This window comes from Eptatretus burgeri, chromosome 15, assembly GCF_056783735.1.
Source record: "Eptatretus burgeri isolate ZD-2024b chromosome 15, Ebu_testis_v1, whole genome shotgun sequence".
Classification (NCBI taxonomy): domain Eukaryota; kingdom Metazoa; phylum Chordata; class Myxini; order Myxiniformes; family Myxinidae; genus Eptatretus; species Eptatretus burgeri.
Genome location: NC_140975.1, coordinates 37,312,864 through 37,329,694, shown reverse-complemented (window position 1 = coordinate 37,329,694; position 16,831 = coordinate 37,312,864). Strand labels below are relative to the sequence as shown.

Here is a 16,831-nt window from a genome sequence, read left to right as displayed (position 1 = left end):
AATTTACTTCTGATATTTTCAGCCACTTTCATCCAGTGGAAGCCGAGAAACAATTTCAGACCCCATGTTGAACTTGCATACAGAGAAACCGGCCCATATAAAGGGGTTGGGGGGGGGTGCTTTGTGCCTCCCTTGATTTTGTGATGACCAGGAATTCTCCAGAACACATGCATTCAATTGTTTCCTCTGTTTGTAAAATGTGACATCCAAGTGCTGCATACTCTACTTAGTTCATTGTGTAAGTTGCCCTGCTAGCTGTATGTGATTGTTTGGGAGCCATGTGCAAAGTGGGTGCATCCCGGGGAAGGGGGAAAGTAAATATGAACAAAACAAGTGGATCCAATGAAGAAAAACAAGTTTAAAAAAATGCAGGGTAGAGGAGGTGGAAGGAGTGTGGGGTGGGGGGAGGGCGAGGATGTTTGTTGGGAGGAGCAGGACAAAGGGCGTGTTGCCATTTACCGTTTTTGCGTATGTCATATGTAGACGCCCCCATAGCAAATTTTGTACTGTCCTCTCAAGCCACAAATAATTCCCCCCATGTTTTCACTCCTTTCCATAGCATGCGACATGAATGTGCACAAGCGATGCGTGGTTAACGTGCCCAGCCTGTGTGGCATGGACCACACGGAACGCCGCGGGCGCATTCGCATCCACGCCTTGGTGGTGGAGGGAGAGTCTCTGCTTGTGACAGGTAGGTGTGTGTGTGTGTGTGTGTGTGTGTGTGTGTGTGTGTGTGTGTGTGTGTGTGTGTGTGTGTGTGTGTGTGTGTGTGTGTGTGTGTGTGTGTGTGTGTGTGTGTGTGTGTACCTGCAGAGCACAGCAAATGTACAGCTGGGATTTTAAGGTGCTGTTTGTTTGTTTTTTCGATTAAGATTACAAATGGAATTTATGCACAATTTCGTTTGTTCACACCAGCACCATCTGTGGCCCAAAACTATTGGAAGGAGCACATTGAATCACACAATGTAAATCTCAGGTGTAAATCACACAATGTACACAAATGTCTTCCTTCACCCGCACAGTCAAGGTGTTGCCATTAATGTAACCCTCTCCTCCAGTCTCCCAGTGGAGGCTCGAGTTTTCCAAGGCAGTGTTTTGACCGCAGTCCTGTTCCTCATCTATAATTCACCGTCTGTCCGTCGGTCTGTTCCCAGGTACCGCAAAAACGGCTGAACCGATCGCAACCATTTTTTGGTTGTGTAGTCCTGGGACCCCTTGGAGTAAAATAGGCATAAATATAATGACATGACCCCCTTGATGGCCACTGAAGGGAGCAGGTGCTTCTAATATATATATATATATATATATATATATATATATATATATATATATATATATATATATATATATATATATATATATATATATATATATATATATATATGACCTCTGCAATGCCCTGGAAAACCCTTTCTTCCTTTTTTCTTCACATTGTGTTGTACATTATCCCCAATCCTTGGCAGACAGCAACTGCATTTATCTCTCTGTCTGTCTCTGTCTGTCTCTCTGTCTCTTTGTCTCTTTGTCTTTGTTTGTCTGTCTCTCTCTCTCTCTCTCTCTCTCTCTCTCTCTCTCTCTCTCTCTCTCTCTCTCTCTCTCTCTCTCTCTCTCTCTCTCTCTCTCTCTCTCTCTCTCTCTCTCTCTCTCTCTCTCTCTCTCTCCCTTCCACCCTCTCCTTGCTGATCTGAAAATATTTAGACTCTGATCTGATCAATTAAACATGTTCTTCAATCCTGGGAGGTCTAAAGTCTCACCCTATCACTTCAAAAGGATCAGCAAATGACCCCTCATATTTATTTCCTTGGTCGTCCACTGAAAGAAGTTCAGTGTCTTGAACTTCCAGGTTTACAATTAGTCATGATCATTCCTGGCCGACCACAAAGCAAAGCTGGCCTCCAAAGCCAGCTGCAGGCTGCGCATCCTCCATCTATCTCGGTCTTTTCTTGGTTAACCAGAGCTACTCGCAGTCGACAACGTTTTTCTCCATCCACCATAGTTCAGTGGAGTATGGTACTCATCTTCACTATGGGCTGGCGCCCCAGCATCACATCTGTCTCTCGTCAATTCCTTGGAATTCAAACCTCTCAACATTATTGGAATCTCCTATGATGAAACCAAAGCACACACAGGGTCTGTAGCGTCAATCAAAGGCAGGTCAGTGGTCCCTTGGTTTTTATACCACCTCTTCTGAAATGTTGCTTTGTCTGTTCTCTTCCTCCTCCAATCCTCCATATCTTCTCCAGGATGTACGTGTATGTCCAATTTCCAAAATCCAAGCTGACAGCACACCACCTACTCTTTTATTCCTCTCTTCTCCTGTCTCTGGAATCACCTTACAGAGGCTGTATTGTCTCACTCTTCCCTGCAGGACTTCAATCAAACAGTACACCGCCATATTTTGTCAGCCCCAATTTTGTCCCATGATCTTTACCCCACGCATGAAGCAAAAAGATGGGTTAAGCAATTGGTTCACTTTGTCTGCCTGTCTGCAGACGTCAGTCTATGATCGAGCAACTACGTGATTTCAATTGAGTGTTATATTTTGAACACTGTAAAACACGAATCGGAAAATGAATGAGCACACGACCTGCAGTTTCGCAGTACTTTGGCTCAAATTTGCCAAATCCCATGGAATCTCGTCCCGATCACGCATGCACACCCTTTTTTAGTCTGTCTGCCTGTCTAGCAGTCAAACAGAATTGAAAATCATTCCGAACAGGAAACTTACTGATTTTAGGGATATCATAAAGAACACATACAACAGGCACGAATAACTCATTTAACGTTTTAAATAAGGTGGTGTACAAGATGCTGCATCAATGGCAGTAAACTTCTGAAAAAAAAGGTCTTTTTTTTCAGGTCAGGTATGGGAGCATGTGCCAGAACAGCGCGTCGCTGCGTCCACTTTCCGCCGGTACTCCAGGGGCCTCCGTCTGGCCATCCCCCAGGCAGATGCCAGGCCCATCCCCATCTCCTTGAGATGATGGTCAACCTGCTGCAACCATGAGGCACGTGGTCGGCCCACTGGCCTCCTCCACTCATGAGACTCCCTCGCTGAGAGAATCTGGTGAGCAGGATCAGCGTCAGGAAAACGAGCCACATGTCCATACAGCCGCAGCTGACGCTCACGGACTATGCAGGTAACAAATCTCATCCGAGTCTCTCTCAGCAACCGCTCGTTGGACACAAAATCCGACCAGCGATAGCCAAGGATTCTCCGAAGAGACCTGGTACCAAAGGAATTAAGTCTCCGTCTCAGATCCTTGGTCAAAGTCCAAGTCTCGCACCCATAGAGCAAGACTGGAAGTACCAAGGACCTGAAGACTCGGACTTTCGTCCTCCCGCACAGGTACCGGCAGCGCCACACCCCATGATCCAGTGAATCCATGACTCCCCAGGCCCGACCCAGACGTCTATTGACCTCCGGCTCACAACCTGCGGAGACATGAATATCACTGCCAAGGTAAGTGAATCTATCCACGACCTCAACATCCTCACCACAAACAGACACAGACAGGACAGCAGCATCCAAGATGTCACCGAAAGCCTGGATCTTTGTTTTGACCCAAGAAATCCGTAATCCCAACGGCTCCGACTCCTCATTCAGCACCTCGAGGGCCCCCAAGAGGATGTCTAAAGTCTCCGCAAAGATGACTGCATCATCTGCAAAATCAAGGTCCGAGATCTTGACATTGCCAAACGATGCACCGCAACTTGATCTCTCCGACATCCTCCCAAAAATCCAGTCCATACAAGTGCTGAAAAGTTTTCAGCACTTGTATGGACTTTTTTTTCAACAGCTTTAAAACCTTTATTTTATTTCAATTGAATTATATATTGTACTTGAACACAGGAGAACACAAATCCCCTTCTTGCCACCTCCATGAACCTCCAGTTTAGCAGTACTTGGACAAAATACTGTTACGAATCTGGAAGCCATTTGCACACAAACAGACAGCAGTCCCTAAGCTTAGTTATTTCAATAAGTATGTGTATAGTTAGATTCCTCCCTATGTCTAAAGGGAATTACATGTGTGCGCTGCGAAGTTTCTTTCGTGTTAGATTTTTGCAATACCCACGCCAACAAATCAAGCCTTCACTTCTTCGCACCATCGACGCCATTGCCCACGTGCGTTCGACCACGGATGTGGATGGAGCTTTCCTCACCTCAGAACACCAACTCCGCCCAGGAAAGGAGGGGATTCCTCCCTGTCCAATCACGGATGGTCAGCACATCACCCCATGAAACCCTGTCCAATCAGGGCAAAGATTACCTCAGAGCTCCGACTCCACCCCAGAAAGGCAGGGTTTCCGCCTGTCCAATCAGAGGGGGAGAGATATCATCCCACGAAACCCTGACCAATCAGGGCAAAGATTACCTCAGAGGACCGATCACACCACCACACCCGGGGGATCACCCCACCAGGCCCTAATAACCCTAACAGCTCCCATGAGTGTTCGCTGGAGTTGGGTTGGAATTGTTGGAGAAGAAAGGGGTCACCATTGCTCTTGGTGGGTGTCATTGGTGGTCGTCGTTGCCGTGTCTCAAGCTGGTCCTCTGACTATTCCACAACCATCGACTTCCATCTCTCATTTTGTCGAGCAATAACCCCGAGTCCAAGCCGGGAATCTCCGCTGGCCCTCTGTGAGGAGCGACCCTGGCCCCCGCCTGGACCCCGCTATACCGTGTCTGGGCTCGCCGACGACCTCCAGTTTCACACCTGCAGTCGCAGGCCAAACCGCACGAGGCGGCCAGGTACCGACCAAACTCTGACCTCCAGCCTGTCTATCCCCTTGGCTGTGAGGGTCGAAATAAAGATAATCCAGGTCCATTTTCTTTTGGTGTGTGTGTGTGTGTGTGTGTGTGTGTGTGTGTGTGTGTGTGTGTGTGTGTGTGTGTGTGTGTGTGTGTGTGTGTGTGTGTGTCTGTGGTGGTGCTGTCCTATAATTAGAAATTGTATAAGTGTTGATTTCTCATTGTACAATGCCTGTATATTCAGAATAAGTCTCCCCTGTGTCTTATTATTGTAAATAAATAACTGTTAAATGTACCAGCTCGTTGCCTGTCGTTTCTATCATTGACCTAGTATGGTTCGGGCTTGAGAGTCAGTGAAGCCGATTGTGCCGTAAGTTGTTATTTGGACCGGCACGGCTTTGGTAACTCCCACTCGGTTACGCCAGATCCGAGTCGGTAACAGCGACTCGGTTCGCACAAAGCCGGCCGATGGTGTGGCTTCCCTGGTAGTTAGATGGCGTGAGTACTTAGGTAAATTGGAATAGACAAGTGTACCCCACCTCACGCCGTCGAACTATTGGTGACCAGGGTCCTTTAAGCGACCCATCGACTCTGGAGTTATCCGGGCTGACGACCTTCGTTTCTGGGTGTTCGGTGGGAGACGGCCCGACTGCTCCGTCTAGCGGTCGTTCCTCGCCACCGACCCCCGGCCCACAACAATACTACGCCTTGTTACGCCATCTTGACCAGTCAAATTAGCCTCTTCTCCTTTTCCTCTTTTCCCATTTATTCATTCCCTTGGTGTTTGTCCCATTGTGAGTTCAACCTTACTCTTCCACGAGCTTACTCCTGTAAAGAAAAAAATAACAATAAAAATCACTTTTTATCCATTTGACATTGTTGTTTAATCTCTTTGCCACTTCAAGAGAATTTCTATAGTTGCACATGGCATCCTTGTGATTGTCACTGACAGATTGAACCTTCATCAGGAACACACCTCCAAGGGATTGTGACACCAATCCCATAAAAAAAATGGCAAGTTTTGAAGAGATCCTTCAAATTATACTGGAGGGAGTTATCGAGTAAACAAACACAGGTTATTCTTACTTGAGAATATCAATGATGATGATGATGATGATGATGATTAGTATCATTATTTCTTCTCTGGGTTGGGTACCTTTGCGAGCAAACATTCAGTGAGAGTCTCTTCGGTCTTCATGGCACGGATGTGTGAACCTAATCGGATTTATTGAAATGGATGTGTTTGAGCAAGTAATGGTTAAACGGCTGAGCTACAGGCTATCCTTCAGATGGACGTTAAACTGGGTGTTCCGTCTGCCAGCATTAGTTAATGGGCATTAAAGATCCCACTGTGTTCTTTGCGAAGAGTCGATGAACTATCGCTGGAACCCTGACCAAATTCCACTTTCCTGTCCAGACTCACGACTCGGTAGGCAATGGCAAACCAAGCAGCACAACCCTTGGCAAGAAACGACCTTGGCAGTACCAATGCTCTGTAAAATGTATGATGCATCTCATGTCATCATCATGCAGCATCCCATGGGACACCAAGATATTCCCAACAGAAAGGAAAAGCCATTACATTATCCTTATGATGGCGAAAAGCGTCATAAAAGAAAAGCGCTTATAAAAGGGAAAAGCGACATGTCGGTGGAATGTTTCATGTGCTAAAAATACAAGGCTATTATTAGTCTGCTAGTCTTTGTCTACGCTAAAATGAAAGCATTCACGAAAATGTTACTAGCTAGGTTTATTAAGCAGCTGGACCTCCATTCCTTTTGAACTATGTCATGATCAACACATTCTCAATGGCAGCATCCAGTTGATCATGAGGATGAGACAGTGGTGATCCAGATTGTTGGCTTTACCATGTTGCAGCAGGAAATATCTAAAGATGGCTCCGTATGTTGGGAAATTGAGGGTCTGTTCTGAAAAGCTGCTTTAACTCGGGGGGTGGGGGTGGAGGGGGTGGTTGGTCTGACACAATAGGACGAAGCAGAAATCCAATGCCTCCAAGACCAAGGTCTTTCAACCTACAGTACTCCCCGTACTTGATTAAGCAGAGATGAGGTTAGTCTTCACAGGGAGGTGAACAATTTAATATGTTGCAGATGTTTATCTAATAATAATTTAAAAACCTTAATACAGGCATCCAGGCTCATCGAAGAGCAGAACAATAGGATGCAATTGGGTCAACAAACAAAATGGGGCTGATGGAAAACAGTTTGGCGACAATAAACAGGTGCACCCAATGAGAGGATCAAGTGCAAGAGAAGGTTAGGAACAGTGTCTCGGCCATCGTAGTGAAGCTCAGTTGTAGAAATGTGAGAGGCCTTAAGGTGGGGGTGAGTGGTAGACAAAATCTTGTAGGGAAGAGCTTGAGATTACAGACTCAGGAAGATAGCTCCACAGCTCAGGAAAGAAGGGTACTAAAGCATGGATTTCAAGTAAGTGGTGATGCCACATTGGCAGTGTTTGTATCATGAACCCACCTTGGGAGATAAGGTTTCTTGCAATGTCAACTCCTGTCATCAGGGCTCGTCCTCACTGGACTAGACGTGTATAAGTGGAATATCAAGTGATTCCACATGTGGGACATGAAGAGGAAGAGTGGATGAGCTCTCAACGGCACCGTGACCAAATTCTAAATTCCTGTTCTAACCGACAGAGGGCATTGCATCAGAGGGACAGCCATCCCTCTACCCCAGCATCCTCCTCTCCCCTGCCCTATCCCTTCCCAGGAAATCATGCCACCTGCAGCCATGTGCTGCATATGATAGAAGAGAAAGACTATAGCAACCTGTGAGATAGGCTTTGTACCAGAGTTGTAGGTATGAGAACATTACATTCTCAATTTATGGAATGGCTCAACAGGAAAGGAAGGGGGCAGGGGCAGCATATTTCACAGATTATGTCCCCCCCCCTCCCTCTCTCCACCACCTTCTTGCGAGGACAAACTCTATGCGTATAGGGTGATTTATTGAGGAGAAAGATCTGCCAAGATAAACCTGGAAAGAATCAGAAAAACTGCTTTTTGTACTAACAAAAAAAAATATATCTATAATTCCAGAAATGTGTGTGTGTGTGTGTGTGTGTGTGTGTGTGTGTGTGTGTGTGTGTGTGTGTGTGTGTGTGTGTGTGTGTGTCACCACTGTTTCTTGACAACCACTGGTCCGATCTAATTGAAATTGGCCAGGTATATTGCTGGGGCCCTGTGGATGTGCCTTTTCAAGGTTTGATATTAATCGGACAAGTGGTTCCCAAGTTATGGCCATTTATTTACCAAATCAATGACAGCACACATTGCTGTGTGGGCGTGGCTGCATAGGCCGGTGCATGGCCGGCCGACGATGACGTCACGTGCTATGCTGGTTACGATGGGGATCGATCGGTGCCTTAGTTACCGTGGTGTAGGAGTGGCAATGGTCAATGGCAGCGAATGTCATGACAAGCAAAGACAGGGAGGTAAACTTGATTTTAATTTGGATTTAAATTAACTATTTGTGTGTAAGTATCACAGCAGTTGATACTTCAATGCAAAAGATAATTCGTGGAATGCATGTGAACATTCCGTATGGGCACGCACCACTTCCAGATAGTGATGACAATGTATTCTCATAATTTCTCAATTTCTTATGCGCATTTACAGATAAACACAATGCCCCAATTCAGTCGTCATTTACAAGAGCGAAGGAACGGCCTGTGTGGTTGTTTCTGGCTCGCGGTTTGAAAGTTTTTTTTGGGGGGGGGGGGTTGCACGTACGGACACGCACGTACGGGCACGCGAGAGTGAAGGAACGGCCTGTGTGGTTGTTTCTGGCTCGCGGTTTGAAAGTTTATTTATTAATTTCCTTTTTTTGGGGCACGTACGGGCACGCGAGAGCAAAGGAACGGCCTGTGTGGTTGTTGTTAAAAGACACTGTGCGGTCTTTTAACGTTCACCAGCAACCAGTGTTGGCAGACGGATCTTACGACTTAATGTAATTCCGATAGAAGGTGCACACACATTGATGCCTCACCATGCATGCAAGACACCTGGGTGATAGTTCATATCTGAGTTGAGATTAAAACACAGGATGGAAATGCGCATCCCTCTGTACTATCCTGTCCACCCTCAAATGATAAATACTCCTCTACAAAGCTCTGTGTGATTTAGCATCAAGTTCGCTAATTTCAAAGTGTTTGAGAGCATTAATATCAAAAAAAAAATTGGCAACAGCCTTTCCCTGCGGACAGTGTCCACCTACCAATTGCCAAATAGGGCATAGACCCCTGGAGTTGAATGCAAATTGCAAGGTTCTTTAACAGGTAAATGGTGCCCTCTGCCATTCCTAACACGTAACTACATATTTATTTTTGTTTCTGTGTTTATCTATCAATCTACATGCTATCCGATTACCTACCGACCTGTTTACATGGATATTTGTGCAAGGCATCTTGGGTTGCCAATCGTTATAAAATCAAAACGTGGATCCCAAGAATAAAGTAGGATGGTATGATGTGATCAATATTCGATTTTCATAACCGTTTTCTAAAAATCATGACAATTCCTGACCACACATTTTTACAGACAATGCAAACATTATGTGTATTATTTAATTCACGAAAAATGAACATCTGCATTCGCTGCATTACCGACACCGATTGTTATATAAATTGTGCACCGGATGGGATGCTCCTTTCTCCCGTGTCTGACATTCTTCCCTCTTTTTTTTCAAAATGCCTTCTTGCAAATGCTCTGATTAATTTCAATGGCAAGGTACATTCAGACCTTGGTGCATCTATGAGCCATGATTTACTCTGGGTTTGCCACGTCTTCCTGAAATGCCTCCAAAGGTTAATAAAGTCAATCCTTGCTAAGTCCCGAGCTTCCTCAGTCTCTCACAGCATCCAAGGTCTTCATCCATATAGTGTGCTGTGTGACAGAGTGGGTTGGAATACTGATCTGACCTCATTATTTCACATTGTGAAACATAAGCCTTTGTCTCTCTCTCTCTCTCTCTCTCTCTCTCTCTCTCTCTCTCTCTCTCTCTCTCTCTCTCTCTCTCTCTCCCTCTCTCTCTCTCTCTCTCTCTCTCTCTCTCTCTCTCTCTCTCTCTCTCTTCTCTCTTCTCTCTTCTCTCTTCTCTTTCTCTCTCTCTCTCTCTCTTCTCTCTTCTCTCTTCTCTCTTCTCTCTTTTCTCTTCTCTCTTCTCTCTTCTCTCTTCTCTCTTCTCTCTTCTCTCTTCTCTCTTCTCTCTTCTCTCTTCTCTCTTCTCTCTTCTCTCTTCTCTCTTCTCTCTTCTCTCTTCTCTCTTCTCTCTTCTCTCTTCTCTCTTCTCTCTTCTCTCTTCTCTCTTCTCTCTTCTCTCTTCTCTCTTCTCTCTTCGCCAACCCAGGAGGTTATTTGCCTGTAATGTTTCTTCTATTTTGTCTTGAGTCACCTGCTCTATCATCAACCTTCACTGATATTTCAAAAATGTAATGGGCCCAATATGTTTTCGTGGATCAGGCATTATATGGTGGAGGTATGCGCTCTACCGAGTGCCCTTCTAGTTCAGTATCAAACATGTATTTTTTTTTAATCACCTCCCGACCTCCACACCTTTCTTCCTGTTTGCTCTATTCAAGCCCTTTCCCTCCCAGTTACATCTCTCGAATTAATTTATCTTCTCTCCGCTCTTCACACACTCCCCTAACTACCCTTCTTTTTCCTATCCCCCCAGCCTTCTCCCCATGTTGAGACTGCCTTTATTATGTCATTTCAGGAGGGGGCACTCCATGGAGAGACATGCCATCTTGTACACTCACTCGTATGTTATAAATTATCAAATGGTATCCAAATCCGTGAAGAACAAATTGTAGTTGAGAGAGTTAATCAAGGATAAAAAAGTGCTCTTCATCCTATCGAAATGTCACACCTGAGCGTTACCCCGAAGCAACCTTTTTAAACAGAAATCTTGGCGCATGAGATAGCTAAAGCACGGATGACAACATATTCGAAGTGGATTTATCAACAGAAGGGTCTAAGTGGATTTATCAGCTGTGGCCTGTCTTGGGCAGATATCTCCAACTGCATGGCCTAAAAGGCTGGCTGCAATCTCAGAATTATCTGCAAGAACCGGTCCTTACTCATCTCGACAGCTTTTGTGGTGCACTCCACCTTCATCCAAAGTATTATGATTCAAAAAGCTCCTCTCATCTCACAATGGACTGGTGCTACCACTTCCCTCCCCCCAACCCCCCCCCCTGTTGAAGCTGAGGAGTTAAATTCCTTTCATACCATTGGCATCCCACAATAGGAGACTGAATCTCAAGTTGTGCTTCTTGCTTACAAAGGCAGGTTGGAGGCCCTGCTGTCTTATACGTATATATTTTCATGTACTCTTTTTTTTTTTTCCTGTCCACCCTCACCCCCCCCCCCCCCGACACACACAAACTCTCTCTCTCTCTCTCTCTCTCTCTCTCTCTCTCTCTCTCTCTCTCTCTCTCTCTCTCTCTCTCTCTCTCTCTCTCTCTCTCTCTCTCTCTCTCTCTCTCCTGTCAGGTCAGGTAGGTTAGCATGCACCAGAACAGCGCGTCGCTGCATCCACTTTCTGCCGGTACTGCAGGGACCTCTGTCTGGCCATCCCCCAGGCAGTTGCCTGGCCCATCCCCATCTCCTTGAGATGCTGATCAACCTGCTGCAACGACGAGGCACGTGGTCGGCCCATTGGCCTCGCCCACTCACGAGGCTCCCTCGCTGAGAGAATCTGGTGAGGAGGATCAGCATCAGGAAAATGAGCCACATGTCCATACAGCCGCAACTGATGCTCACGGACTATGCAGGTAACAAATCTCATTTGTGTCTCTCTCAGCAACCGCTCGTTGGACACAAAGTCTGACCAGCGATAGCCAAGGATTTTCCGAAGAGACCTGGTACCAAAGGAATTAAGTCTCTATCTCAGATCCCTGGTCAGAGTACAAGTCTTACGTCCATAGAGCAAGACTGGAAGCACCAAGGACCTGAAGATTTGGACTTTCGTCCTCCCTCACAGGAACCGACAGCACCACACCCCATGATCCAGTGAATCCATGACTCCCCAGCCTCGACCCAGACATCTCTTGACCTCTGGCTCACAGCCGGCAGAGACATGAATATCACTGCCAAGGTAAGTGAATCTCTCCATGACCTCAACATCGTCACCACAAACAGGTACAGACAGGGTAGCAGCATCCAAGATGTCATTGAAAGCCTGGATCCCAGTTTTGACCCAGGAAACCCGTAATCCCAGTGGCTCCAAATCCTCATTCAGCACCTTGAGGGCCCCCAAAAGGATATGTAAAGTCTCTGCAAAGATGACTGCATCATCTGCAAAATCATGGTCAGAGATCTTGACATTCCCAAATGATGCACCGCAGCTTGATCTCTCCGACATCCTCCCCAGAATCCAGTCCATACAAGTGCTGAAATGTGTGGGGGCCAGTTCACACCCCTGACGAACTCCAGTAACAACTGGAAATAAGTCAGAGATGGCACCACCACATCTCACAGCACTCTCAGTACCAGAGTAGAGTTCAGACATCAGATTGATCAGTTTTGGTGGCACCCCACGAAGACCAAGAATCCTCCAGGGGCATCCCGATTCACTGAATCAAACACTTTACAATATATCAACATAAGCTGCAAGCAGCCCCTGCCGAAACTCTCGTCTGCGTTTGGTGAGGACACGAAGAGCAAGGATGCGGTCAATCGTTGACCTCTTTGGTGTAAAGCCTGACTGCTCTGGATGCTGGTGCTCAAGCAGATGGTGGCAAATCCTATCAAAAATGATCCTACCACCACCTTTGCCTTTCCGTCCAACCCCTGCAACACCAGGTCTCACACATTTCCTCCCTAAGTCTAAACTTAACACCCATCTCAATTGATTTATCTCCTTCATCTCCTACATGCGGAATCATCTTCCAGAGTCTCTTGCTTCTTGCTCTTCCCTCCATACCGTCAAGTCTGTTGCCCACTGTCACCTCATGGGTTTCTCCCATTTCTACCTCTGAGTTTTTATGCACCTGCTGAAACTGTCCCCCTGTCATCTTCAAGAAGGGGGAATATATTGATTCTGACCCATTTTACATTGTACACAACTTGTAATCATTTTATTTATTTGTCATTTTCTCATTTTACATTTTAAACAATTTTTCATTATGGCTCAGTTTACATTCTAGACCACTTTTTACACTTTTCTAAATATGTTCTACACCATTTTGCATGATGGACCACTTTTCTGCTCCGTTGTCCAGACAACTTATAATCGTTTGAAACAAAATTACAAGGAATAAATGGCAACAAAAAAATGCAAAAAGGATGCATAATGCAACTCTGGGAAGGGTTTGCAACAGCAAAGAGTTTGCCTTGCATAGCCTTTCATTGTTGCTTTATGCAGCTTTTTTGGCGAGAAGAGCATGGGAGAAGTCAATTTATTTATATAATCCTAGCTCCCGAGGTTTAATTGATTAGGTGAGAGCTGATTTATTATTCCCTCTATTCACAGGTGAGAGATGCGAGTGGGTCTTTGATTTTCATACAATATATTGTTGCGGTTCTACAAAACCGCATGCTTCGAAGGCAATGGCACCCAACATACAGTGATCCCCAGGCAGTTATTTTGTTAGTCTTCATGCAGTCAGACCTTCTCCTCAGACCTTCTAATGGGTTAACGGGACGTAGTGCATTGCGTGGGTTTTAGCGCTAGGTCTAATGATATCTCTATCTTCCATTCAATCCTGATTTTCATTCCAATACTTTCCTTTTCTACATGATACAAACTGAAGCAGGTACCACAGCCAGGCAGCCACCCGATGAGAGACTCTCCACCAACACTGTACAGGACACACATGGCGCGCCCTTTCATTCAAATCTGTACGCTGATTTACAACGGCGTCTCACCTTGCTCCACCTTCGCTCACCAGAAGCTCACCACCTCGACCACCAACATCTCCCGCACACAGGAAAAATCACCGTGTGCCACCATGCACCTCCACATTGATGCAATTTGCCACCGAACGAGTGTGCTGCGCGGCCCAGGCCACTCAGACCACGTGGCGCGGGGACGAACCAAGCACGTTAACAGCACCAACCGCAGCTCACCGGGTGTGCCCCGAACGGACATGTCACCAGACTCGTCCAGTCACCAGAACATGGCATGGGAGTTCGGTGCAGGGCTCCTGGGCATGTCACACCAGATGTGCGAATGAGGCCACTTACGGCCCCAGGAGCCTGGCAGGGCGGGGCTGGGATCCAATGGAAGGGCACGATTCGGATACCGGTGCGTCGCTTCGGGTCGTCGCCCTACCCTTCACCTGGGACTTATAAAAAGCAGATCGCAAAGCTATCTGCCTTCTCTCTCTCTCCTCCCTCTCACCTTCCTGCCTCACACTGTCTCCGCCTGTTTGCCACATGCACTTCTCTGCCTCTCTGCTCCGCCCTCCCTTCACTGCATCGCGTTGTCTGCCTATCGCTGCATCTGCACTCGGGGATGGTGTGCGACAGACGTTCTTCTGGACCAGTACGGAGCACACTTTTCCACAAGCCCCGGCAAAGTGATCAAGCAAGAGATAACATGCCGACTCTTAAGGTGGGATCGCTCAATTGTGGGGTCAATACAACGGTATATATATATATATATATATACATATAGATATAGTTATATACACATATATATATATGTGTATCCCCCAAAGTGTACTGGGTTGCGTGGTCGGTCGACCGCGCCAGGTATTGAGAGGCCATTAGTTTTCATCTGCTCTCCTTCCTTCTGGCTAACTAATCTTCATGGGGTGTGTGTGTGTGTGTGTGTGTGTGTGTGTGTGTGTGTGTGTGTGTGTGTGTGTGTGTGTGTGTGTGTGTGTGTGTGTGTGATGTTGCCTGTCATAACCTAAGTTAAGATGTAGAAGACATAACATGATATGTCTGCTCTGTGTCTGCTTTTGTAAATTGCTTACCTTTTGTCGCACCCTACGAATTCCTTGCTATCCCTACTGTACATAATAATAAACCCCATTCACTGTGCCACATACGTTTCCTTGCTTGAGTGTAAATAAATGCTTTGTATAGAAATGTCCCCAGTTCGTTTTAGTCTTTTCCCTCATTGGTCCAGCATGGTCCGTATCCTAGCCGAGCTGAGACGTTATCCCCCAATGATCTGTTTCCGAGCTGGTACGTCCTTGGCAGTTATGCTCGGCTGCGTCTGATCCGGTTTGAACAAGTGTCGTGAACACTGTGGGGCGTCGTGAACACTTTGTCGTGAACACTTTGAATAAGTGAGGGCATGTCCCCGGGTAATTAGATCACGTGACCATTTTAGGTAACCAATGTTCCATTAGACAGACGACCCTAAGTCACGTGGTTGAGTTAATGGCGTTCATGGTCGATTAGCGACCCGCTGCGTCAAGGAGTTATCGTGTGCGATGGCCTGCATTTCCGCAGAGTCTGGTGGGAACCCGAGGTAGCTCCCCCCTTCCGCCGCCCCCCTACTTGTGATCTTCTTGCCCTAACCCCGGTCTGCAACAATACACACACATGTACATATATATATATATATATATATATATATATATATATATATATATATATATATATATATATATATATATATATATATATATATATACACACTTTTGTTAATGGTTTGCATTAGCAGGAACAATCATCTGAGTGGCAGAAAGATGGTTGTTCTTTGCGGATTATGCACTTTTACCGTGTGATACATAATCTGTGGTGATGCTCATCATAACAGTCAGGAGGTGTGTCTGATGTTTAAACGACCAATGTGGTCATCATTGGTTAGATATTTATCGGTATGCCGTCCTGATTAGGGCAAATATGCCTGAAACCTGGATAGACAACTTCGTTTTATGTTTAGCTGATGTTGATCATATAATTTTTGTCTCTTAAACAGAGTCGCAGGGCTGAGGCCTCTGGGTTGGAGGTGACGCTTTGGTATTGGACTGTGTCCAATTGTGATCGGGGGGCGGGGGGGGGGGAGTGCTCGTCACACTCCACATGTTTCAATATATATCTACATATATAATATATGACTTTTGATTCAATATTTCAACTCTGCTAATAATCATGTTAACATTCATTGGAATGTTTATGTGTATCTGATCATAATTTGTATTTGTTTACACAGTGAAAGAAGCCAAAAACTTAATCCCAATGGACCCCAACGGGTTGTCTGACCCCTACGTCAAGCTGAAGCTGATACCTGACCCGAAGAGTGAGAGCAAACAGAAAACAAAGACAATTAAATCCACGCTGAACCCTGTCTGGGATGAAGCCTTTGTTTTGTAAGTTTCTCTGTCGGATTACATAAACAATCACCACATTCTGTAAACAAAGATGAAACATGACTTTTACAACGGTATCAAAAAGTCTGCCCTCTCCCACCCCCCCCCCCTCCCCACTCCACACTTCAACTATGAAATGTCCTGTGCTGGTGAAACATATACTTTTGAAATATGTCATGTTATTGCCTCAGAAATAGTTTGTAAAGGGGAAAACTTTTTGATTATAGCTTGTCTAAAGAAAAGAATCAATGTGCTATTGTGTGTTTGAGTGGGTGCATTATCTGTACTGTTATTTGAAGTGAACTGTCCAACCTTTTATTTTGTTTTGACCTTGGAATGGTCTTTTACTACAAATTGGTCATCAAACCTTGACTACAAAAGACCCACCATCTAGGGTCACAACAAAAATGACTTTAGAAAGTTCACAAATAATCCTAATGATGAAGTGGTGTTTATAAAAAGCACTTTGTGAAATAACAAAACTATTAAACTAAAATGAGGTTAAAATATAGGCGGGGAAAAAAACCTGTGGATTGATGAAAAATTTTCAGTTCAGATTTAAAAGAACAAAGAGACATCAAGGAGCAAATGTTGGTGGGTTATCATGGTCTGTCTGTCTTCCTTTGTTAATTGTCTTTTTCCTGCCATTATGATAGCAATATACTACTTCCTGCAGTGCAATATTGTCCAAATAATGCTTCAGAGGGTGTAGCAACGCAATCTGTTCCCACACTACTTTTATACAGAAAGAGGGTTTGTAACTAATCAACA

At 45.5% G+C, this 16,831-nt stretch overlaps 1 protein-coding gene across 1 annotated transcript in view; it reads left to right on the top strand.

The window, feature by feature from the left end:
- LOC147011938 (protein kinase C alpha type-like) overlaps positions 1-16,831 on the top strand; it is a 334,968-nt gene that overhangs the window by 224,156 nt on the left and 93,981 nt on the right. Inside the window, exons 5-6 of the mRNA XM_085857692.1 lie at positions 560-691; positions 15,904-16,060. Of these exons, the coding sequence (XP_085713818.1) occupies positions 560-691; positions 15,904-16,060 (289 nt within the window). The remainder of the gene's footprint in view (positions 1-559; positions 692-15,903; positions 16,061-16,831) is intronic.